Source organism: Chrysoperla carnea, chromosome 3 (assembly GCF_905475395.1).
Source record: "Chrysoperla carnea chromosome 3, inChrCarn1.1, whole genome shotgun sequence".
NCBI lineage: Eukaryota > Metazoa > Arthropoda > Insecta > Neuroptera > Chrysopidae > Chrysoperla > Chrysoperla carnea.
Window position 1 is genome coordinate 60,746,903 of NC_058339.1, and position 27,267 is coordinate 60,774,169.

Consider the following 27,267-nt stretch of genomic DNA (forward strand, 5'->3'; position numbering starts at 1 on the left):
GCGTCTGGTGCTCGCCATATTAATTTCCATTATTGTCATATCTGCAATAGCACTCGCCGCAAGGTTAGAACAAATCGATTGGCCCCAGCGTTTGGTCTCTATTGCGCCACATTGCGAACATATATACATTGTGTTCACAACATGGCGCCTGTTGGTCGTCATATTGAATTTTCATTATTGCCATATTTTCAGTAGCACTCTTAAGGTTAAGATAAATCGATTGACGTCAAAATCATCAAAATAGGCCCACGTGTTTGGTCTCTAGTGTACCACGTAGTAACACACATAGATAATAAATATTTAGATTATACTAGTAACACACATACATTGTCTTTCACAATATGGCGGCTGGTGATCACCATATTGAATTTTCATCACTGCCATATCTTCAGTAGCACTCGCAAGGTTGAGACAAATGGATTGACGTCAGAATCATATAATAATACACACATATATAGACTGATTTTAGTCATTTCCTAGCTGTTTTTTTGACAAACACCCCCCTACCCCATTTTTCCTAATCCCCGTGGTTCGCCGTTACATATTTTTCAATTTTATATTTAGAAATAGTTAAGTTTAAACCGTAGTTAAAATTTTTTTTTATTTCCATTCAATCTTTACATAAAATTTACATAAAATCGCGTGCGGAGCACTTGTCGAAGGTCTGAAAGACAATTGGCGCGCGGAAAAGTATAGGACAGTTGACGTCATTAGTGGTTTTCCCAATAATGAGATGTTATTTTCATTGTTATATTTTTAAAAGTGGCTTTAAGAAACATATAAATTCAAATTGTTATCCAAGGTACAACAGCCTCCCGAACAACTAATGAATAAAATTATTTTTAAAAAAATTTTGAAATTGCATTGCTTATTAGCAAACATGATATAGGTATCATTACAAATATATTTTTAAAATTTGCGATTTTTTTTATTTTAAATAAATAAATTATATAAATATAATATTTTTTAATTATGTACATAATTTTAAAACATAGTAAGTATGTTTTGAAATTTAGTTCATTAATCTTCATCAGCAGTTAATTCATCACCATGGGCATTTAACATTTCTAAAATCACACCATTTGTCCATCCAAATCCAGATTGTACAACATATTCGCCACCACCACCATAACGACCAGGGACCTCGCAATCATATTTTTCAAACATTTCCTATAAAAAAAAAATTAAATTAGATTTTTATCGACAAACAAATATTACTAATAATTATATGTATTTAGGGTGTGTAATGATAACTTTTCAAGTAGTATCTAATACTTCAAATTGATATGAAAATTTCTTTGAAAACTTTTATATTTAAAATTTTCCTTGAGTCCTTGAGCCTTGTTAATGATAAAAAAAACTCGTGAACAACAGTGCTCCATCACTAAGGTCATATTTTATTTTCCCTACACAATATGCTTCTAATAATTATTAGATCCTTTTTTATTCACAAACTTTTGAATCCTTTAAATTAATTTTGCTGACCTATCAAGTTGCACAAAGCCTTGAAAACAGGTAAAAAACATGGTAAAAAGGGAATAGGGATGGTGATAAGTCGATACGACCAAAGATCTTCCTTACACAATAACTCAACTAAATTAAAAAGCATCAACCGTCTAGCTAGATCAATTTTTAGTGGATGTAAAGATACACAAAGCCGTTAAAACCTCAAAAACATGATATTTTGACGTAAAAAAAAGGAGTTGGGCCGTCAAAGTTAACACCCTCACTTCTTTGAGACTAAATGGATTTTTATAAAATTTCCTGCCCCCTTGCTTAATTTGGAGGGGCCGAAAAAGGACTGCCCAAATGCAGAAAGAAACAAAGCCCCATGAATCATATTCTAGAGATTATAAAACGATCCATATCAAAGCACCATTCCCTCTCTCCGCTGACTTCGAGGCAAAGTATAAGTCTATATTTTCGAAGAATAATTATACGCTACATTTTCGTAATTGGCTTTATTACGCCAAGCAAGCCGGATGTTATAATTTTCTTTAATAACTAATACCGCACAAAAGCATACATGATTAATACTTAAATAACATATTATTCACATTTTTAATTATTTGAAAAACATTATTCTAAAAATTATTGCATAATTGCAGGGGGTAGTCAACTTTCTTATATATGAGTAATTAATAATAATTTCCGCGTTTTTAATTGATAATGTAATTTTTCATTACTAACAGGGCTTGGAATTTGAGTGAAACTTTAGAATAGTATTATTGTACAAGTTCAAAATTTGTCAATTATTTATGACCGTACTCAAGCGCGTAATTGACAATCCGTGCGATTTGCATGCGTCATTTTTCTTTACGGATTAGTTATCACTTTTTGTAAGAACACATAACTTCCGAGCGATGAGAAATAGCAAATTACCACCCTTGTGCGTCAAATAACCAAGTAATCAATTGGATCAATTTTATTTATAACAGCGCGGTTATAAAACCTTATAAACGCGCTGTTTTTTGTTATAGATTATGAAATAATAGTTAATTTTAAAATATTTCTTTGAAAAATTATGACATCAATTGAAGGTATTTGAGAAAAATACAAAAATGTGAAAAAATAATGTATTTTTAGGATTAGGCTTTTTTAAAGTTTCTAATGATTAATTATGATATGTAAATAACAAAACACCAAATTATTTTTTATAAAGAATAAGGATTATCATTATTTTTAGAAAATAATTTGAGCAAAATTATGCATCCGGTCGCGTGACAGCAAACACCAATCAGATGTTTTGTGAAAGTATTACGTCACACCATGTGAAACGCTATATAAACAACATTACATTTTAGCAGAACGAAGCAGGTTACTTGATCACAACTGTTTATAACTTGAATACATAAAAATGGTTGTATGCAAGGCGTGACATCATTCAAGATACCATGACACTCTACACTGTTTTCAAAGTAAATTTGAATTGGTCTTTGAAAATGCAAAATACTTAATGTAAATAGTGTTCTTTTTTTTTTAAATAATACTTTTTTGGTGTAAATCAGACACTAATGTAAAGTATAAATCAATTTTTCAAATTTAGGAAAATTTCAAAAGCCTATTGTAGTGACTCTTATGCTATACAGTAATATATTAGATACAATAATATATTAGGATAATATACCGATAACCCGCAATAACCGGTTTAACGGCAATTTTTATAATTATTAAATCTTAATTTCCATTCGAAATTTTCTTTGTTTGTAAGCCCTGATTAAATTTCCAGATTTAAAAAAAAATACAATCAGGGGCGTAGAAACCGCCAAATCAGTAGAAGCAATGGTTAGGTTCACTATTATTTTCCATATATTTCAGAAATTAAGGAAAACATATGGTTTAAGATTTGTATGAAAACTGTATTGTAGGGCGTGGGCTAACTATTTTTTTACAATACGAACGCAATAGCAATAATAGTAAGAATGCCACACTAAATTTCGCCATTTTTAACTCCCTCTCCTTCGTCATGCTGAGTCACACTAAGCGACCCTCTATAAATAGTATCACGAAAGGTAGACCCCCCTATAAATAGTTCATTTTGATTATTACAAAAAAATTAATATTTAAAAAATTTCAATAAAGCAATAAATATCTAAAATAACAAGCAAATATATAATTTTTTTTATTTAATATCAGCAGTTCAAGGATTCTTCAAATGCTTGGCAATATCTAAAATCGGCATTGAATCATATTTACACGTTCAATACGAATGTCTATCGAGGAAAATAAAACTAAAAAATCAAGAAAAAAATAAAGTGGAATTGTCTGATTAATTGCGAACATTAAATTTCGTTAGGCCACCCCGCCTCCTTTTGTCACATCTTGTCACACTTATCATATTTTATGAATGGCCCCAAACAAGAATTTTTCTTGTTTTTATTTACTTGAAAAACAAGTTTTTCGAGATTTTAATATCATTATTTATTGAAGTCAATTATTATTTTCAAATCTATGTTATTCTATGCGAGTGGTTTTTAAATATATTTTCCAAAACAGGGATCCAAAAAACATTTAATTTTGATATAGAGATTCCTAAGCACTAGCTACGGCACTGATTTAAATTGCCAATTCGAACTTGGTAATGAGATAAATTCCATAGTTAAATGTAATTTATGATAAAAAATTATTAAGTTAAAAACCGGTGATCCCAGTTTTTTATGACATAATACGCAATTTATTAATCAGTAGTATAATAATAAATAAATCAATCAAATTGTAGTGACAGTGTGTTTCAGAACTACACAGTATTAATAATTTAGTGAGCTGTTTTTTAAAACAATCATGATTTATAATAAAGTTTGCAAATATTTTTAATATGTAGTTTGTATTATGCGTATTGTAACCCAGTTTTAGCCATTATAAAATTTGTTTATCAGTTAATTTTACATAAAAAAGGTTCTATACAAAATTTCCGTAAAAGCGATTCTCAAAATATTTCGCTGAAAAAACTATCAAAAAAATTTTTTTTTAAATATAATATTTAAAAAATATTTAAAACAAAATATTTTTATTATCTAAAAAATTAAAAGTATTTATTTTTAATTAGTTTTTTAATATTTTTAACTTATAAAATATTTTTGAAATTTTCCGTGTAGTATAAAGGAAGCGACTAATTTTTCTCAGTTAAATATTTCGAAAACTATTGATTCTCCGGAAATTTTCTAGAGAACCTTTTTTATAAAAAAACTAACTCATGAATAAATTTTATAATAACTAAAACTGCCGTAAACTGAATGGTTTACGAGATATTTGAAAAAAAAAGCTATATTGCGATTGCTTTTGTAAACTGAATCTTTCACCCAAACATGTTATAGGCGTTTTTTTTAAATAGGAGTCAGTTTTAAAAACAATTATAATTAAGTATTATTGGATCGGCTCAAACAACCTTTTTTAGATGGTGGCAGATTTTTTAAAAATAATAATAAATCATAAGAATTAGTCCCGGAGCCATGGTTTATAAATATTTGAGATTAAAAATATTAACCATTTATGTCAAGTCGACTATAGTATATTTGCATTTTCATAATAGTAGGCAAATTAGTTTTTGACTCCTTGAAAAATAACAAGTTGGAATGACTTGAATGTACTTGGACTTCCCAAGTATAAGTTATGCAAGTTTGTGACAGTTTTTGAGTAAAGTGGACTATCGAGGGCCAAAAATCATAAAAATTCGATTTAAAAACATTGCCTTCCCAATTTTCTGGAAAATAACGTTTTAAGCTAATTTGAACCTGGAGAGGTGATTTTCATCGGGTAAAATTTGTTTCAAATTATGATTCTCCAGGTATAAGCTTAAAAATTATCTTAATAAATGTTTTTATTTTGAAGACAAGAAAATTTTTCATTTTGTTTAGATCTCTTCCAAGGAGTTGCAAAATATTTTTAAAATTTTAAATTTCTATTTTTGGAGATACAGGTTTTGAGCGGCGTGTGGGTATTTAAAATTTGTTAATATGCCTTTGGAATTGGCACATCATGATTTCTTACATATTACATTATATTTAAAAATCAATTAATATTTTTTATTTCACTCTTCATTAATGCCATGTTCTTTTAATATAAGAGTAGGCAAATTAGTTTTTGACTCCTTGGAAAATAACACAAAGGTGAGTAAGTAAAAGTTATGCAACTTTGTGACAGGAATCAAAACAACAATTTTGACAGGAAATTTGCAATTCCTCTTCCAAGGAATTGCAAAATATTTTAAAAATTATTAAATTTCTGATTTTTGGACAGGTTTTGAGCGACGTGTGGGCTTTTAAAATTTGTTAATATGTCTTTGGAATTTGCACCAGTGGTGGATTTACAGTAGGGGCAGTCGGGGCTAGTGCCCAGGGCGGTAAATTTTCTAGGGCGGAAAAATTTGGAATGTGAGAAAATATTTTCTATACAATATATAATTAACTAATTCTTTTAAATAAACATTTTATTTTTCAAGAATTATAATTTATGCATTATGTATCAAATCAAAATTTTGTATATTATAATATAGGAAATTTAAGTGAAAACTATTAAAATAGTTTAATTTATTTATTTCCATAAAGGTTTTGCAAAAATAAAATTTGATATTTTTATTTTCTGGAATTGATAAATTAATATAGTTTTTTTGAAGAATTAAAAATATTTTCAAATTATGTATGTCTTTTTGATAACAGAAACTTTAATTGATCAATGAATTTTCCTAAAATTGGAGAATTATCAAATAATACTAATTAATTTTAATTTAAAAGAACAGTAATAATAATATGTAATACATAATAAATTTTCTGCAATTAATTAGTTATTCTAATTTTTAAAAAATAAGGTATCAAAACTATTAAAATAAAATTTCAGTCATAGGGCGGCATTTTCTAAAGTGCCCCAGGGCGGCAGAAATTTAAATCCGGCCCTGATTTGCACATCATGATTTACATTATATATAAAAATTAATTAATATTTTTTATTCCACTCTTAATTATGGCGTGTTTTTTACCTTTTATTTAAAGAAAACGATAAAAAATTAGGGTTTCCAATTAAAAAAATTAACTTAATAGTTTATCAAGGACCACAGACTACCTAATTGCTTAAAGCAGAAACTTCCATTATGTTTTACGTCAAATTTAATTTTAAAAAATCTGACAATGAGTAAAAAATGCTTTGAATTTAAGACAAGTTCATGAGTTTATGTTGCACCCATTTATTGAGTAACTTCAATACATCTGAGCAACTTCAAAAGCTACTTCATACTGTCTACTGAGTTTTTTAAATAGTAATATGCAATACCATAGTAATTTACAACAATGCTAATATACTAGTAATTTTCAAAAAGTTTTAACCCAGGAAAATATCTGTTTTTCTGCTTAAAAAATCCATGTGAAATTTTTTCACCGGGATTATCTTTATTCGGATGTACGAAATGATCTACAAAATGTCCATCGGAAAATCATGTGCGCAAAAAAAATTATTCAATTTTCAAGTACTCGAAAAAAATTAAGTTTATGACAGTTTTAGCTATTATAAAACTTATTCGTTATTATTAAATTAACGAGTTAATTTTACATAAAAAAGGTTCTTTACAAAATTTCCGAGGAAGCAATAGTTTTTGAAATATTTAACTGATAAAAGTTAGAGTAAGTCGCTTACTCTTACTACACGAAAAAAAATTTTAATTTTTTAAATATTAAAAATATATGTTTTATATGTTTTTTGATATTTTCAGCCAAATATCTTAAGGAATATTGCTTCTACGGATTATTGGTTCAGAATTTTTTATGTAAAATTACTTAACGAACAAATTTTATAATTACTAAAACTTCCATAAGCTTAAATTTACGAGATATTTGAAAAAGCCTATTTTCGCGATCATTGACCTTGAATAATTTTTTTTCTGCCCATTATTTTGCAATGGACTTTTCATAGGTCATTTCTTGCATTAAAGTAAAGATAATCCCAGTGGAAAAATTTCACTTGAATTTTTAAGCAGATCGGTGGTTTTTTTTGTCTTATTTCTCTGTGTTATTTGTAATTTTATCAAAACTATTTTGTAGGTATACCTATATAGGCTTATACAGAGAAAAACAAAAAATTGTTATTTTTAAGAATAAAAAACATTTCTAAGAAAAAAATACAGTCGAATTGATAACCTCCTCCGTTTTTGTTTGAAGTCGGTTAAAAATGGAATTCTTGAGTTATAGCGAAGATTCATAAATAATATTGAATTTTAATACAGTCGTGAGAAGCAATTACAGATTACCTACTTCATTCTGAAGTATGCCTATCGAATACTAAAAAACTATTATCTTTTTAAAAAAATTAAATCACAAAAAATAAATCACTAAAATTGCCAATAAAAACTAAAAAAACCTCATTTGAATTGTTAAATAAAAGAATAGCCTCTAAATGTAAATATATGTAAAATAATTGAATCCAAAATTATATCCGGGCGAAAGAGAACTCAATATTCTCTTTTTATTACACTAACAATAAAAAACCTCCCTATTCATTGCGTGCAAAACCGAATTCAGAACTTGTAGAATTTGTTATCGATTCATTATACATATCATTAATTTGAGTTTTCACAAAATGTTTGTAGCATTAATGTTAGTTATAATATTGCCTGAATTTTTAAATAATTCGATATTATTTATTTATAGATATAGACAATATTATTACATAAGTGATGAAATCATTGTGTGGAAACTCAAATTAATAATATAATGAAGGAATATAATAAGTTATTCTGTGACCAGAGCTAAAAATAGTTCTGCACACAAGGAATCTTGTATATAAAAGCATGAATAAAGAATTTTTTAAACTTACATTTGTGTCTCTAAAACCACGTAAATTTGATCGAACCCATCGTTCTGTTAAATTGAATGATAATTGCTGTGCCATTTGACTCTCACTGTTAGCTAATCCTTCCACCATGATACCTTGTAATGGTGGCCATGCATTCGGGAAATCCCATTGTTCTCCAGCACGATTCGAACTTGTCGGAATACCACCCGGATAATAAAACATATCACTTTGTGATACATATTTAGCAACACGATCACCAACTTCAACCATATTTTGATTTTGTCCAATACATTTTGTCCACAATGGGCTTACGTTACTCGGATAAAATTGTTTTCGTTTTTCACCGGTTGTGATGTTTACATCAAACCAAATACCATCCTCTTCGCTCCATAAAACTTTATAAATTGATTCACGAAATTCATCTCGAATATTTTTCCATTCTGCTGATTTTTTATCATTACCCAAAATACTGTAAAAGTTACTAATATGTTCAACAGCACCACAATAGAAGGCGTTTAAGTCGACTGGAACAATATTTGTTACTTGAATACTATTTAAACTTCCATCAGTGTCAGCAAACCAACGACTACTGAAATCCCAACCACTTTCTGCTCCACTTTTTAATTCTGTATATAAGGCTTGATTACCTTTAGCTGTTTCTAAATCTTCTCGATAGCTTTCAGGTCTTGGACCAGCACTAGGTGCATAATATCGCAACAAAGTATTACCATTTACATCAACGGTATGAACATTTAACCAATACTTTAATTCCTTTTCTAACGTATCGATATTATCTTTCAACCATTTCGTATCGTTTGTATATTTGATATATAAATCTACCATACTAGCTAACAACGGTGGTTGCGATCGTTCTGCATAATACACACGACCACCATTTGGTACAAAACCATATTTTTCAACAAACCATAAGAAATTTTCAATAACACCACGGGCCGTATCAGGCATTTCACATATTAATAAACCAGAAATAATCCAATATGAATCCCAATAATATGGTTCCATAAATCGTCCACCTGGTACAACAAATTTATTTGGTACTGGTTCAATTGAATATTGTGTTGGATTCTCAATAACATGCGGACGAATTTGACGTGCTAAACCAGGCCATATTTGATTTAAATCACTTGCAAATTGTCGTAAAACAGGATCTTTTATTTTTTCTAAGAATTTTGGATTCTCTTTCCAATCACTTAGCGTTGCATTTTCTAATTCATTACCACTTTCGAAATTTTTATTCACAAATTGTTTGAGCTCTTCATGTGATGGTTTTCCTTCTGTTTTTTCCATTAACTTGTTAAAAGTATCTAAGGTTTCCGATTGAGAATGTATCATTCGCATATCAACAAAAGTTTTCGAGTCCTTAAATAATTTGGGTTCAGCTGTTTGAACTGTATGCAATAATGGTCCATAGCAGTATACAGGTGATGAACATGTTGGTTGTAACTGTGTTTCCCGTATTGTGGAACTGTAAACAATTGTCGTAAAAACTAATAATAATTGTACAACAATAGACTCCATTTTATTATCATTTAAAAATTAAATTTTTGTTATGATATAATATTTACAACTACATTAGATGATATTAGCTTATATATATGTTTATTTATACAAAAATATTTATATTATCCATGAATCACGTGTACATAAGTTGGAAAACGAGTAAACCCAACGGGGTTTTGTGATAAAGCTAACTATGGAGTGTTGTTGAATAGATTAAATATGTATATATATATATACATAATATGTATTGATGTGTTTTGAGTAGCACATATTCAAACACAAACTAATTTTTAAACAATCATTATTTTACTATGTTATTTTGTGTAAATTATAAACAAAAAAAATTTTTTTTTAGCAATTTAATTATTTCACTTCATCGCGTATTGAAATTAATAACAAATACTTGACCTTCATTTCAAGTTATGATCATTTTCATTACAAATCCATTCATCCACATCGGTTAAATGGTTTTTATAGTCATATTTCCCCTGAAAATATAGACTTATAGCGTTATAAATCCGTTTTATAACCCCTGAAACACTCTTTTTGGCATGATGAGTTCTTTATTAGGAGGATCGATGTTTTTAAGAATGTACGAGCGATAATTTTAAAAATGTTTGATTTTATTTATATGAAGTTGGACTAAATTTAAATCAGTTTGAAAATTTTAGGGAGGGGGGGGGGGGGTTGCCCGATTATTTAAATTAATAAATGACTTTAAAAGTGGGTATATTTAACATTGGTCTTATGGGAAAACGATAGATGGATGAATTATTTCTGAATGTAAAATTGAAAAATATGCGACGACATTTCAGGGAGGAGGGGTTTTCACAATTTGACCACCTTTGACAAAGACGGGGTGGGACTGAAAAAAATATGTCAAAGGTTTGACCACCTTTGACGAAGTTTTTCGAGTTTTTTAAGACTTTTTTCACCTTTACAGCACCATTCAATTGAGTTAAAGAATTGAAAATTTGTTATAGAATTGAGTTAATATTCAAGAAGTTCTTTTTGGTAGTGTCGACTACCCAGTATCTCCACCCCGCCCTTTTATATAAATATTTCAACTGTTCCAAAACTTGCAAGGACAAAAAATTTATTTCTACAAAAAGCATCTATTATAGCTTTAACTATTTTAGTTATTTTTCCTTTAATTATATTTCACACTTAAAGTTATAAAATATGCACTCACTTTGTTGTCACGGAAAACTAACAAATCAATTGGTCATTGAATATTTATGTTTTTTACGGATGCACGAGCGCCAGGTCAACGTTGGATAAAACACTTGATTTTTTTATATATTTAGTTAAACTAAGTCTTAATCAATCCTGAAAATTTTAGAGGGAGTTGCCCGATTATTTAAATGACTTCAACAGCAGTAGATGGATGACATGTTTACATGGATTACTCCAAAACTAATCGGTGGAAATTAAAAACAAAACTATTTAAATTAATTTTAATACCTTAATCAATAATTGAAAACAAAAAAAAACCGTTGTGCCCGGCTAATTGAGGATGTATGAGCACGGTAGCGGGGATACAAATTTAAAAAAATATTTTTTTCAATTTTTGATGCTGAATTATATTATAACTTGACAATATAAGACGAAAAGTAAGAATAAAATTTTTCGATATCTGGAGTAATTTTCAAAATATCGAAAACTGAAAATTTTGTTTAAATATTTAGCTTTCGATATTTCGAAAACAAAGGTAGATATCGAAAAAATGTATTCTAATTTTTCGGCTACATTTATGAAGTTATAACAAAATTTATCATCAAAATTGAAAAAAGGTGCAAGGACTTTCAACTTCAAGTCTAAACTTGCGCTGGAGTTCGTACTACCTTAAATGTGAGCTGTCATAGGAACCTGGACCGTCACCAGTTGTACTTTCTTTAATAATAAGAAGCATCTAATGAGGGCGACATGTGACCTTATTGATAGAGCTGTACTGCTCACCAGTTTTTGTTTTTTGTTTTTACCTATTTTTAATAATGCTTTAAATTATTTTTTATTGCCTTATTAATAATTTTTGTAGCAAAAAAAACAACAAAATATTTGTACAAAACAGCAGGATATTATTTTATGAATATTAATTGAACAGGAATAATTAAGTTAATTTTTTGTTATCAATATTATGGTGATATTAATTTATAATAATTATTGCATTTTTATCATTTTTTATTCATTATGCTTTACATATATTTATAATGTTTTAATAATTATTACTGTTGTTGTTGTTTACGTATCTATCAAATGTAAATTAGAGAGTAAAAAAATAAATAAAATCTATTGCGCAGTCCCTAAACTAAACGAATTCATTAAACTTTAAAAAAAAATTATCATTTTATATAAAATTAACTAAATTTTAAAGATGATCATTTATTTCATTCACTAGATAGGGACCATCCGTTAATTACGTCACACGTTAATGTGAAATTGTGTGACAAGAGTTAGGAGGAGTCAAAAGCTTCGTGATGTACTTCATTATGTAAATTATTTGACTTGTTGTTGATTTAATTAAAGATTTTTATTAAGAATTCAGAAAATCATCATAATCAATATCTACATTTGTTAAATACCCGTAGTCCCAAAAGAGAAAATGCGCTAAGGTAATTATAAAAAGTAACTTCGATTCGATTTTTTAAACCGAAATTTTTATTCCGAAAACTAAGTGAAAAAATTGCGATAGTAATTTTTACATTCTGTATATATGAAATACATATGAAGGTATATTAAGTTAATTATACCCTGTATGTATGAAATATATATCAAGGTATACTACGTTTAGTCAAAAGTTGATAACGCTTAAAAATATTAATGCTACAAACAAATATTGCTATAGGTGTTCATAAAATAACTTATTTAGTCCATTTCTGGGTGTCCGCCTGTCCGTCTGTTATCACGATAACTCAAAATCGAAAAAAGATATCGAGCTGTAATTTTTATAGCGTGCTCAGGACGTAAAAAGTGAGATTAAGTTCCTAAATGAACAATATATAGGTTAATTGAATCTTGGGTTTCTAGTTTTGCATATATTAAATCGTTAGAGATTTAACCCGTAAAGGCGCAAATTATGACAAAACACTGGTGTCTATTTTCTCCAAAACTATAAAAGATAGAGATTTGAAAATTTGCAGGTATTTTCTCGAAAAACGAAAAACAATTCTACTAAATATTTTTGCGAAATTCCATAATCTGTACAAAAGCAATAGCTTCATTTTCTTGTAGAGAAAATTTGCTAATGATAATTGTGCATTATGAAATGCATTGTTTTTATTAGTTACTACCCAAATGTACGGGGGGGGGGGGGGGAGCATAATGTTTCTTGTATCCTAATCGACTTCATGAATCCGCATAAGGGAAACTTTATTTGAAAATTAATATTTGAAAAGGTACTTCCTATAATTAAAAAAAAAATTAAAATATTAATAATTTTAACTTGTTACAATTTTCAAATAAAATTTAAAAAAAAGTCAATCCGCGATAATTAAACCCAACTAGATAATTGTTACATTTGTTTTTCTAGTGATTGAGATTAAGCACTGAAATTTTTCATGGGTAGGTACAATTCTACTTTTTTTCTTAGAATGATATTTTGATTTATTCACATTAGATACTTTTGTCACTTAACAGATATTTTGAAATTAATTTTGTTATTGAAATTTTGTTTAATTTTTTCGACGTTTATTTATTTTTTTAAATAACCGTTTTCGCGCATAAATAATTCGCAAAATAATTATCCATAAATGTATAATAAAATTATGATATGCACAATCTGAATATAAAAACAGAGAGTATAATAGATATACAGAGTTTAATTGAATTTATATTAGGTTTTTGGTAGTACATACTATATTACAATAAATAATTAAAATAATTTTACTATTGATGCACGACTAAGTTTTTTTATTTTGTCTCAAAATTTTTCGATCTTTCGTACATTCTGAAGAGATTAAAATAATCTGTTGAGAATGAACGAAAAAAAAAAGTTCGAAAAGTTTTGAGACAAAATAAAAAAACTTCTAGTCATACATCAATAGTAAAATTATTTTTTATTAATTTAATTATTTATTGTAATACAGAGTTAACTCGGAAAACACGAAAGTTTAAAAAAAGTTTTTTTGATGGAATGTCGCCTGAGGACCTTACATCTGTATCATTTCCATACTTATATACATTGTAATTTATAAAGAAAGTTGCGGAACACAATATAGAAAAGTTTTAGATTTCTAGAAAATTGAATTTTTCTATTCATAAAATAGTACAAAATCCAAATTTAGTAACACATATACCGACACACCACAATGTAAAATCTTTTATTTTAAAGTTTATTTAAAAAAATATTTAATTTGGCCAAATCTCTTCAGTATAATAAAATTTAGTACTAAATTTTTCTTAAAATTAAATTTGGAACTAAAAAAATATCCTCCTCTTACAGCACTTTCCCACCTATCTTAACCTTAAGTTTTGAAAAATTTATAACTATAAAAGTAATTAATTTTACAATCATAAATTTATTTTAAAATATTTAACATCTTGTTTAGTTTGAGGTGATTAATTTTTTTTTTATCCAGTTTTCTGTACACTGTAAAAATATAAGTATTTGCTTCAAATTTTTTTTAAACCAAGAAAATATTTACTTCTTTCTATGTTAAGAATATATTTTCTTGCTGTAGTACTTTTTTTACAGTGTACCTATTCCTGTAAGAAACCCTTACTTTTTCTGTGTACCTATATCTCATAGAAACGTTCTGAAATTAAGCATGGCATTTTGTTCTGATGAAATACTTAATTTAGAAAAAAAGCTTTATAACAAGGCTTCGATCATGATCATTTCAATGCCATTTATTAAAAATGGGTTTTGTCTTTCCTTTTGAGTGCCACCCATACCTTAATATTTACTTCTATATAGATTCTCAAAACTCAAGTATATATCTACATTCTACAGAATTAAGAGTCAGACTTTCAGAAGTATGGCATAGGCGCGTTTAAGAACTTATAATAAAACACACTAGGCACTAGCCTAGTGCATCAACGCAAAAGAAGCATCCGTTAACTTCTGATAAAAAATTGGATGTTTTATTGTAAACATAATATCATGTTACTAGCCAGTCGACAATTTTAAGGATATTATCAGAAATTTCACTATTAAAAGATCAAGTAAATAGTATTTTAACTAATTTATTTTAAATAAAAACAAATATAAAATAAAAAATTTTGGCAACATTTGCTGTAAAAGCATTGAGCACCACAAAGTTAAATCCAGCGCGGCATGGGCGTATTCAGCTTTTGTTCTAAACAGGAACAAATAAGGAATTTTCTTAGATTAAGATAGAGCAAATAAGGAATTTTTGAGTAAATATCATTTATCAGCTAACTAAAGCCAAGCACTAAAAGTCGCCGAAATTATCTTCAAACAAGGTTGTCTCCATGGTTTTCACGATATTTAAAAAAAACGGTTTAAATCTCTAAATACTTAGAAGTCCATTACATTTTGTGCAAATTAGCTGGTATTATACATAAGTATTTTATCGCCATGTCAAAATGTACGAATTGTATGTAGGTAATAGGTATAACAAGGTCAAGTCTGTAAAATTCAATCAAATTATGTCAAGATTGGATACGATTTTACTATAATTTGTAAAATAATTTATGGGGGCTATATTTATAATGATTTTTTTATTAAATTTCGTCGGAAGACTGAACATTCTTGTACTATTAGAAGCAAATATTTTAAAGCAAGAAGTTTATGAATTGAATACTAATGTTTATAAGTTGATGATACTTTTTAAAAACACTAAACAACCAAATTTGATGTTATTTGAAAAAACAATAAGAGTGAATTTTTCCGTCAAGAAGGATTTTGAAGGAAAATAAATGGTATTTAATAATATCAAAAAAATTTTTGAGGAAACAAATAACTTCCCGATGTAGCATGACTATAGGGAAAAGAGAGGTTTTCTCCATATTTTCAATAATTGTATCCAAAAATTTACAAAATTATAATTTACTTGCTTTTATTATACATCACCGATTGTACGATGAAATTGATTAATTAAAACCAATTTTTAATTTACTATTATCAATCTCTTTCAGAGAAAAAATTTTTCACTAAAAACGTTTCCGCGAAAAAAAGGAATTTTTTTTAATTCCAAAGAAACGACAAAAAAAATTGTTATCAAAACAATAAAAAAACTTAACATTTTGGAGGAAAAATATGGTAATAATATTTGGAAAGATAGTATAAAAATTTTTAAATTTCTATATTTCATATTTTCCCTATTACTATTAGACAAGCGTTCCAAAGAAGAAAACAGTCTAGGATTATAGGCAATTGCCCCCCTCCAAAATTAAAATTATTTTATGTATTTACAAATTTTCTCGATTTTTTCAAATTTAAGAAAATTTTAAAATAAAAATATCAGATTTTGTTTTTTTAATATTTGATCCCCTGCAAAACATTTTCTTGTCCACGCTTATATCAGATTTTGAATAATTAATTTAATTTTAACCCCCGGCGAAAAAGAGGGATGTTATAAGTTTGTAGTGTGTATATGTGGGTCTATTTGCGGTATCGTAGCTCCTGAATGGATTAGCCGATTTTGATTCAATTTTTTTTTTTTTGGTATGAAAATTTGTTCAGTTTAGGTATTTAAAATTTTGTAAATTTCACTTTTCATGTGTAAAATTTTGCTTACTCTGTATTCACATAATTTTTCCGTAAATTTTTTTGTAAACATAAGCTACATGGGTCAATAAGATCTTGACTGTTAGTATATATATGTATGTGTTTGTTTATTAATATGTCCTGTTAACGGAGGAAATGAAAAGAAAGATATTCTTATATTATTTTTTGTGTAAGAGTGACTGTATTTGTTTACTAACATAACGAAAAAAGCAAACGATTCTGTAATCAACTCTGCCTATACATGTTATTTCAACAGTTAACTCAGTCAATTGTTTGTTTTCACTTGTGATCTTTATATTTAGGCTAATTGAAGAGTATAATGCTCAGAAGTAACTGTGAAATATTTAAAACATTAAATCAATGTTCAGAGGTCGACAACCTAAACAAGTTTTGCAAATAGATAAAAACCTAAGAAGAATATAATTTGGCACTGCAGGAAACTTTGTTTTGAGGTCAATTAAATATTTAACTATCATAAACATTAAAACTTGGTTAGATTGGCCTTAAAGCAAAATCTTTTTACTACTTTATTATTTCTTTTATTTAATCCAAATAATCCCCAGTAAAATATGAAAATAATAATAATTTTATAATTAAAATTATAAAAGAACCAGAAATTAAATTCCGCACTCTTTTATTACTGCTTAGCAAAGATTTACGTTTCCACTTTAATCTCCATTTACGAGTCGGCAAACGCTCAGCCATAGACTTAAATATTATGCGCTTATAATACCTGTTATACGAGGCATTTACCTAATAATTAAATTGAGGCTAGCGTATGCCACATTAAAAATAGAAAATTGCTATTAGTATTTTTATCTTTTTCCTTATATAATCCGAATTTATTACCTCAAAAGAAAAGAAATCCATGAGAAATTATTGTCAAAAGAAAAAAAATTAAGGAGCATGCATGTATTTGGTATCAATAAAAAGCTTTCGGTGTTTTATTAATTCGCTTTCTCTATATCTAGTCTAGTGTGGCACGGGAGGCAACCGTAGAACAAGAGAATGGGAGGGATAAATCTCCCTAATTGAAATAATTTCGGGGATATTTTTGATGATTTATATCTACAGCCCATAGGCGTCGCCAAGGAGAGGCAAGTAGGGGAAGCTGCCCCCCTCTAGAGATTCCCAAAAATGAATCAAAGTTTATTTTATTCATTTAAATAATCTAATATTTTACTTAATTCAAATTTTTATTTTCGTTGATCAAATCGCATTTCGGGTAAATTAATGATAAAATAGATTTAATTTTAAATCACTACCATTTTCGCATTTTTCTCTCTCCTATATTTTCATTTGAATGATTTGTCAAAATATTAATTAATAATGTGCTAGTCTTTTTCTTAAATGTTACCCAGTTATTTTCATTGACTGATTCTACGAAAGAAAACGCAAGTTCTATCCTGAAAAAATATGATCGAAACCTAAAATCTAGGATATCTCTTATCGTTTTTGAATAATCTTGATGACAGACGGGCAGACAGACAACCGGAAAAGGACTAATTAGATGATTTTATGAACATCTAGGTATACCAAAATTTTTTTCGTAGCATCAATATTTTTAAGCGTTACAAACTTTGGACTAAACTTAATATAGGTACTATTCATATTTCATATATACATGGTATAAACATTAATATTTTCAATAAATAAATTTTAAAATAAATAAATATTAAATAATATCAGATTAAACAAGTGAAAACAAACAATTGACTGAGTTAATTGTTGAAATACCATGCGTAATAGTGTTGATTACTATATCACATTGCACATACATATACAATTTATATAATACATACTATACAACTTATATAATACATACTATACGCCTAATTTGCGCAATCACAGGTAAACAGTGATGTTTACGAAAAAAATTTTCAAACAAAAGTTGTTTATTTTTTTATGAGGAACTTTTTTAACATTCATTTAAACTTTTGGTCTATCTCTAACGGTTTACAAGATGGGTCCTACGGACCCATAGGTCAAGACCCAATTGACCGATGTTACTCATTTACGAACTCGACCTCACTTTTTACATCCTGAGTACGCTGTAAAAAATTCAGCTTGATAAATTTTTTCGTTTTTGTGTTATCGTGCCCACAGATGGACGAACGGAGGGGCGGACGGACGGACAGCCGGAAATAGACTTATTAGGTAATTTTATGAACACCTATACCAAAATTTTGTTCGTAGCATCAATATTTTTAAGCGTAACTTGGGACTAAACTTAGTATACCTTGCATATTACATATATGCATGGTATAAAAACATAACATAAAGAGTATTCTTTTAATAACACACTGCACAGGCTTCAAATACGATTAGCCAGATGCACGGAAGTCTAGATATCTCCTAGTCCTAGATAATTCATAAAATGCTGTTTATTTTGATAGCGTTAATTTATGTTGTATAAAAATTAAATAAATTAGTTAAAATTTTCAATTAATAAAATTATGAAGATAATTCCATACAAATAGAAATAACCTTTTTAATGGATAATTAAAAAAAGATTTTTTTTTAAATTAATATAATTCAATCCAATTACTGCAAGAAGAGTTTCAGAGCATTAATTTTTCCGCTTTCATTCAGGAAAAACCCAATTAATCGCATAAGATTATTATTTATCCTAATTAATAAAGTATATAAAGATAAAAATTTGATTAACTTGTTATTAAAAGGCAGATTTTGTTTATTTTTCCCAAAATATTCCAACTTCATATTAATTATTAAAAAAATTTTATTATTTATTTGAACAAAATTAATTAAAAAAATAAAAATAAAAATAGCAACTAAATTAATTGTTGTTGTTTAAATACCCTGAATATGTTTGAGAATAAATGTTTAAACTGTATAATTATTATTAAAATTGTTAAATTATACAAAATGCAGGCAAATAAATATACATATATTCTACTTCATGCTTATATTATAAAAATGTGATGGTTTATATGTTTTTATGTTTGGATGTTAAGATTTTTGTTACTCAATCACGCAAAAATGGCTGAAAGTTTATTACTTGGATAAACACGTACTTTATATCCCGAAAACATGATAGGTTCCTGTAGGATTATTTAAAAAAATAACTACTGAGTGTATCCATACTTAAAATTTGAAATTTGATAGATATATCATATGGAACATTATTCCGGAATAATAGGGAATAACTTATTATTAATTACGTTTCCGCACCAAAAAATTAAAATCCATGAAATTGTGAACAAATAAGCGAGGAATAACTGAAGGCAAGGAAGTTGAGGTGTAAGAAGCTGTTTGTTTTTAAAGGTGAAATTTCCCAACGAAGCCGGTGGGTAACTCCTAGTATAAAAATATGTGTATTTCAGTGTATCCTACTAATCATCAAAATCTGTTGAATCTAAATTCAAACAAAAGTTTTTTTTTCAAAGTAACATTTTTTTTTTAAATTTAATTTTTTTCGATTACATTTTATTGTACGTATTCTAAAATGGAATCCAGCATACCGAAGAAATTATGTTCAGCGGACAATATTTTTCCATGCTGGTTACCATGCTGGATTGACTTCACAACATTTTTAATTGTACCATTAATGGAACCATCTTAGGGTTTCACCTCCGAGAAAATGCACACAAAGAAACTTTGTGGGAACATATACTGTGTGATAAACAGAATCTAATTTTTAAAAAATTTCGCCTGAACGAATGCGGAACATAAAAATTTAGAGCTTTTTCTGCCCAAATAAAATTTGATTGCAAATATCTCCGAAAATACTCAATCTACAAAAAAAGTTACATTATCATTTTGAAGAGCATTAAATTCTCTTTAAAAAAGGCACTTATCAGAACTTTTGTAATTTGCACAGAAATCGAGTAAAATGCGATTGAAGAGTTGCATGGTTTTCGAATGTTTAAGACTGCCATCCTATAGTTTTTTATACAAATTGTTTGATTATTATATATAATTTTAAAACTTGGCAATTTTCGAAGATGTACATGTAATCAAAGTTTATCTGTACAGAAAATACCAAAAATGTTTATGTTGCGCACCCGCTACAAGAGGAAACTTGAGGATATTTGATTCTACCCATCACACAATATCTGTATAAGTTTCTATAACGTATTTTTTCGGAGAATATTTTTTGTGAAATAAACTGTTTTAAATGTCTACATTATAATAATGCAGTCCATTTTAAAATATAGATGTCTATACTATAAACGTAGATAGTATAGACATCTGTGATTTTCTAATTTTATTAGAGATAACTAAGGTTAATAAACAAATAACGGACTATCAAAATTTTTGTTGACATTGACATTTAAATTTTTCTTAAAAAAAAACAACAATGTCAGAGAAATATGATGATACGCTTTTACACATTCTTCAAGAAGAAAAAAATGTAGTAAAATTTTTTGACACAATTTTTGGATTCCTTAAAAGAAGGTAAAAGAAAATAATTTTCAAAATATTTAACCTATTATGTTGTTTTTTAATAAAATTACTTATAGAACAGATTTTTACGTAATTTCCAAATCACCTCAGGATTCAGTTGGATTATTGGAGGGATTTGCTGAGAAAATTGTATATGATGCTTTAATGAAATATAAAAGCTTGGACGAAAACCTTGAACCTATAATAGAAAATTTTGATGTCCAAAGAGAGGAATGTGTAACGACATGCAATGCGAGTGAATTAGACTCCAATAGTCAACCAGAACCTCTAGCAAAATTAAATCAAGAAACATGCAAAGAAATTAAACACAAACCTGATAACTACAATGGTGCTAGTTATGACAACTATTCATGGTCTCAAAGGTAATGAAATTATTTCAAACTAGAATTGATGAAGTAGAAAACAAAGCCAATAATTTTGAGCTTAAATTTTGAAAATTAGTGATATTATTAAACAAATTATACGTGAAAAAGTGTAAATTTAGGTTAGGAGTGTCTAACCTTTTAACTTCTTTGAGCCATTTTGTAATACGACGAGTGGTTTGGGACCATATTTGGCCCCCAACGAAACATTTCGACTTCGAAAACATCGAAAAAAATATAGGTTCACTTATTTGAAAATCGTGCCAGCGTAGCCATGGCGCACATTTCACATTTATTGCGTGATAAAAATACGAAATAAAATTGTAGTATGCCATCTACTGTGTTAAGAATGAACTATTTCTATTGGTGATATTTTTGAATGCATTAGTGTGTTACTATTACTAATTATACGATAAATGTTCATACAAAAAAGTCTAAATTAATTCTGTTGACCTCTAAAGAAAGAAAAATAGAAAATTAAAATTATGTACTACCATATGAAAATCTGGATCAACCCTGTATTCATCTAAATGATTACACAGGTCTGCAAAAAAAATTTTTTGTCAGCTGCATGAGATATTTTTACTAAATTATATGTTTTAGAATGCACTGATTTCAGAAGTGATGGCCATTTTTTTCTATCACGCAAGTTTTTTTTGCATAATCAAACACAAAAAATTAGTAAAAGCATTCGTTTATTAAAAATTATACAGTAGCCTGCAAGCATAGTGACATCCCATCTTCCTTGGTACCGTCTCTCGATATCGCGGAAATCCTGGTGAAACCGCTCCCCCTGTTCTTCACTGTAAGCTCCCAGGTTTTCAGGAAAATATTCTATGTGGGAGTGTAAAAACATGGACCTTCAGGCTTATCTTGCAGCCTTGAGCTTCGTATGCTGCTAATTGAACAATGGTTTTGTAGTCAGGATCCTTAGTATTTCCCAAAAACTTTCACACTACATCTTTCTACGATACCCAAGCTTCTTTTTCATTCTCAATCATACTTTCCACAAAGAGGGTGTCAAAAGCCTTCTTATGTCGGGGCCAGTGAAAACTCCCTCTTTCAACTTTGTTTCTGACAGCTTCGGAAATTTTGTACATAGATATTTAAAACAGTCTCCGTCCTTTTGCAGTGATTTTACAAATTGTTTCATCAACCCCAATTTTATATGGAGAGGTGGCAACAAAACTTTTTCTGGCGGCACCAAAGTAGTATTGATAACATTTTTCTCCCCAGGTTTTAAAGTTTCTCGGGGTGGCCAATCACTTCTAGCCCAGTGCTGTTTTCTGGCTCTACTATCCCATAAGCATAAGAAGCATGGGTATTTAGTATAGCCTGCCTGCTGACCCAAAAGCATCGTGAGTATTTTGAAGTCCCCACAAACCATCCATTGATGGTCCTGATATTTGATTCTTTCCAGGGTAATGTCCAAATTGTTATAGTTATTTCTTCCATATGCACAGAATAACCCATTGGAAGCGAAGCTAAATTATTTTTATTGTGCAATAATACTGCTTTAAGGCTGTTTTTATATACTACTTTAAGAATAGTTTATGTTGTTACTAATATCTATAAAAACCTATGTGATAGAATGTTTTGAATAGTTTTCCTGTTTTTGTCGCAGACCTGTGTTATTTCCCACTAGTTTTAAAAAAATTTTCTGTGATTCAAAATTTGGCGAGGTACCAGGAAGCAAAGAACCTCGCCCCGTTTATAAAGAGATATTCAAGTATTGAAGGATTTAGTTGATTCCACTTTTCAATAAAATGTTTCAAACAAAAATGGCTAAGGAAAATAAAAGAAAATTGAGAATTGTGTAGTCTCTATATCAAACTTGCATGATTTTGATTTGTTTTCTCACAATTTACTGTACTCTAAATTTTTTAAATAAAATTAATTTGTATTTTTTTGAAATTTATTAGAAAATATTTTCAATTTCAGTATAACGGACTTAGATGTACAAATTACTCTTTCATCGACATACACTCCCAAGCAGTTAGATGTAAATATCTTAACCAATTTCTTATCAATAAAATTAAAAAACGAAAATATTTGTATATTAGAAGGCACATTACACAGGAAAATAAAAGCTGCAGAAACTATTTGGTCCGTTGATAAAAACATACTACAAGTAAGTATTTCGAAAAGATGTATGTCGATTCGCAATTTTTTCGGACAACCATTCAAAAATACCATTCAATTCTAGTAAAGGGAATATCTTTTATCTTAGATAAAATAGCGCTGTCTGCTGACAAAAAATATTTTTTGATATAATGCCCGATACAAAGATATCCCGGAGCAATTTCTTCAGTGGATATCTCAGAAACTTGTCATTTAATCGCAAAATTATCCATATTATACTATTAAGGGGAATTAAGACCAGAGTTGCCAGTAGAGCCAACTTATTTTATACCGCCAACTGAAATTATACAGAATCAAATCTCATTATACAAAGCGACAAAATTGTTAAAAAACAGTTCCAGTAGCAAGTGGCGCTGGGTTAAAAAGTCACTTTTACGTTTACTTTTAATGCTAACGAATATTACTCAGAGAGCGCCAATTTTGATACTAATAGTTTTCGAAAGAGCGACAAGCTCATCACGATTAAGGAATGTTCGATCTCTCGTTATCTCAAATAATCGGTATTTTAACTCTCACAAAATTTACTTCACGTTTGAATTTTTATTTTTGTATCCAATTATACGAGGCAATCTGCTATACAAACTGGATACATAAATTAACCATATTATACCCTTTTTGTATCCGATTATACAATCTGGCAGCCCTGATTAAGACATAGAAATCCAGAAAACTTGACGATATTTCAAAAACTACTCACCCAATTGTTAAATAAATCATATTGAAAATCATATTTTATTTTATTTAATAAATCATATTTTTATATTTTTTTGCTTTATGCCAAGTTTGAGCAAATTGCGAATCAAATATTTGATATGATTTATGATTTTCTCGATTTTTTCAAAGAGAGCCAAATTTCAAAATTTGTTGTTTCCAATTTCAATCAAAATTATTTGCTAGAATAATTTTGACCCAAAAATCATTGACGAGATACTTCATAGATTTGTTTTTTATAATATTTTACTTTAATAATATTTTACTTTAAAAATAAAATATTAAATTTAATAATTCTAAGATTCATATTGAAAAACAAATGGAATCATGGTGGGAACGCTTTTTAACCACTGAACCTGTGCTTGATCTACAACAAATGGATTGTTCTCGACCACTAGAAGATCTGCCAGAAGATGTACAAGCAAAAATTGAACAGCTAAGATGGGATGCTGAACAAAGGAACAAAGGTTTACCAACTAGTCAAGATAATAAAAAAACACAATTGTTAGAAAAAGCGTGGAATGCTGACGGTTCCCCGTTCAAAGGAACACCATTTAATCCAAGTATAGTATCATTTGAAGAACAATAACATTTTTTCTGCAAATTTTAAATGAAAATTTTAAATTTTATTGTATATAAATTTTGATTTTTTATGAATTATTAATATTTATTTTAATAACTTTTACTCAATGTAAATATGTGTCAATTTTTTTACTCAATAAAATTATGGGAATTTTATCTCGGCAAAGGAACACCATTTAATCCAAGTATAGTGTCATTTGAAGAACAGTAACATTTTTTCTGCAAATTTTAAATTTTATTGTACATAAATTTTGATTTTTTATGAATTATTAATATTTATTTTAATATCTTTTACTCAATGTACATATAATTTTATTTTTTTACTCAATAAAAATATGCGAATTTTATCTCGGCGAAAACAAAAGTTATTTATTTAGAGCCTAGCTATCCCCACCTGCTTCACTGGGCAATTTCACCTTGATAAACAATTACCACCAAATCATATTTTTTCTTTCGTCAATATCTTCATTACCAACCTTTTCCCTAACTTCGAACAAAAAATGTGGCTGACGTAATTGTGTACATTTTGGTTTTTTGAACGACTTTTTATCATCAAAAATGATCGAGTGCTGCTTTTAAATTTAGGTACATTCGAACTCGGCCAATTTCAATGCTAGGAAGTCTTACAAAAAACCAAAATGTATAAAATTACGTTTGCTATAACTTTTGTTGGAAATATTTGTTTTGATCTCATAGTTTTTAAGTGCCGTGATTTCTTTATTTTTTTACGACCGCGACCGAACCAAAAACAGAGATGTTATAAGTTTGATCACTATTTGTATGCATCTGTCTGTCTGTGGCATCGTAGCTCCTAAACGAATGAACCACTTTAGATTTTTTTTGTTTTTGTTTGAAAAGTAATTTAATGGAGTGTTTCTAACTATGTTTCAATCTGTTTTATCGGCTCAGTTTAGAGAGAGTCACAAGGAAAAACCGCATTTGTCGGGGGGTTTGAAAATTTCACTTGTTTAACCGCGAATGTCCTTTTTTTATTAATACATTAGACAGATAAGCGAGTAACAAAGCCAAAAATCGTTTTTTACAACATGAAGAAACTTTGAATATGAAACGGACGCGATCGCAAACTTTCCGCGCCGCGTGAAAGAAAACGCCCCACTTATAATAATTGTCGACGGCAAGATACCGATTTCTGAGGGTGTATTAATCAATGACAATGTATGACAATGGACACTGGGATTATACATAAATATTTAACTAATTAAACGAAACAGAAAATCTGTGTGTTGATAGTTTTGTTTTATTATTAATAAAATAAAAAACATAATATACAATAATCATTTCTACAACCCAAAATATTTACAATCCTAACTAAGTGGGATAATATAATAAACCCACAAATTCAAAATTATCGTATAAAAAATAAAAGTACAAAAATTATGATCAAAACTTTGTTTCTATTAACAAAAATGAAAACAATGATAAAAATTAAATTTATAATTATTGTACTTATTGCACTTTAAGAATTTTTTAATGACATTTTTTTTAAAATAACATCAATAATTCGAATGCCTCATAATGGTTACCGATGGTTTTCCATTTAAAATGATAGAACTTTAAATACAATTTGTGTATGAGCTAACCATGAATTTTATGACAATTTTTGTAATATATGATATCAGCCAAATGAAACCCGCAGCTTCGTTTGGAAGCGTGCATGATATTGCTTGTGCTTACTTTTAAAGGCACTCATTTAATTTATGTACTGAACAGGGTGATTTTTAAATTTTCTAAGTAGCCGTACATGTGGTACACGGGAAGTAGCTAAAACTGAACACTCATTCTGATAAAATAATTCAGTAATTAACATGCATTATTCAACATTACATGAAGGTTTTCTCATTATTAATTATACTGCGCTGCTCAGCGAAGCTGCAGGAAGCTAAAGTTCTGCATCTTAAATAGGAAACCTTTTAGAAATCTATTTTAAAATTTAGAAAAATAAATACACCATTCAAAATCAAACATAATTTTACAAAAACTACTTTATAGGAGTTAAAACAAGGTTAAATTTTCTAACAATGGGCTTACGGATTGATTTAAAATATTTTAATTGTTTATTCACATAATGTAAAAAAATTCAGTGGCCTTTTTAACTGATTAGAATAAAAATTAACTGATCTTTGTACATTTTTATTTTGTAGAACCTTGAAGCTTTTTTATGCATAAATACATGTCATTTTTGTACAACCGTGTACACATTATTTTCGACAAGTGTAAGTCGAGAAGAAAAGTCTCTTACACTGTAATGGTATCGTTCTTTTCAACTTACACTCAGTGTACTACACCGAAACAAAAAGAACAAATTTGATATGAATGATGGTTAATATACTTTGAAGGTACAAACTATACTGAATTCTATAAACCCAATATCAGATGCCTAATCATTATTAAATTTAAATACTCTAGGATTTTTATTAAGAATTCTGTATTTCGAAGTTTCATAATAATGCTATAAACATAGAAATACTTTATTTGCCTCAAATTCTAATATAAACAATTTTCTAAAGTGACACAAACCCAAAACAGCCAAAA

General features: G+C 28.3%; 2 protein-coding genes across 3 annotated transcripts; one reads left to right on the top strand and one right to left on the bottom strand.

Moving 5' to 3' along the window:
* Nucleotides 1–978: 978 nt before the first annotated feature.
* LOC123294545 (trehalase-like) lies at nucleotides 979–21,552 on the bottom strand. Of its 2 annotated transcripts, XM_044875608.1 has the most exons (3): nucleotides 21,418–21,552; nucleotides 8,299–9,763; nucleotides 979–1,170 (listed from the first exon to the last, which is right to left on the bottom strand). In XM_044875608.1, exons 1-3 carry the CDS (start codon nucleotides 21,504–21,506, stop codon nucleotides 1,021–1,023), a joined length of 1,704 nt encoding a protein of 567 aa, XP_044731543.1. In that variant the 5' UTR covers nucleotides 21,507–21,552; the 3' UTR covers nucleotides 979–1,020. The 2 variants fall into 2 exon arrangements, with proteins under 2 accessions (XP_044731543.1, XP_044731544.1); XM_044875609.1 differs by lacking the exon at nucleotides 21,418–21,552 and having other exon boundaries at nucleotides 980–1,170; nucleotides 8,299–9,899.
* LOC123294546 (nudC domain-containing protein 3) lies at nucleotides 20,786–24,916 on the top strand. The gene is made up of 4 exons (XM_044875611.1): nucleotides 20,786–20,908; nucleotides 20,974–21,279; nucleotides 23,221–23,410; nucleotides 24,434–24,916. Exons 1-4 carry the CDS (start codon nucleotides 20,811–20,813, stop codon nucleotides 24,719–24,721), a joined length of 882 nt encoding a protein of 293 aa, XP_044731546.1. The 5' UTR covers nucleotides 20,786–20,810; the 3' UTR covers nucleotides 24,722–24,916.
* Nucleotides 24,917–27,267: the final 2,351 nt, after the last annotated feature.

Excerpts from the sequence above, each read along its gene's own strand:
- LOC123294546 (XM_044875611.1), top strand. The coding sequence starts at position 20,811 with ATGTCAGAGAAATATGATGATACGCTTTTACACATTCTTCAAGAAGAA. Across the intron at positions 20,909-20,973 it reads TTTGGATTCCTTAAAAGAAG|AACAGATTTTTACGTAATTT; the intron begins GTAAAAGAAAAT and ends AATTACTTATAG. Across the intron at positions 23,411-24,433 it reads TTGATAAAAACATACTACAA|ATTCATATTGAAAAACAAAT; the intron begins GTAAGTATTTCG and ends AATAATTCTAAG.
- LOC123294545 (XM_044875608.1), bottom strand. The coding sequence starts at position 21,506 with ATGTTTTCGAAGTCGAAATGTTTCGTTGGGGGCCAAATATGGTCCCAA. Across the intron at positions 9,764-21,417 it reads TGGCTCAAAGAAGTTAAAAG|TTCCACAATACGGGAAACAC; the intron begins GTTAGACACTCC and ends AATTGTTTACAG. Across the intron at positions 1,171-8,298 it reads GTGGTTTTAGAGACACAAAT|GAAATGTTTGAAAAATATGA; the intron begins GTAAGTTTAAAA and ends TTTTTTTTATAG.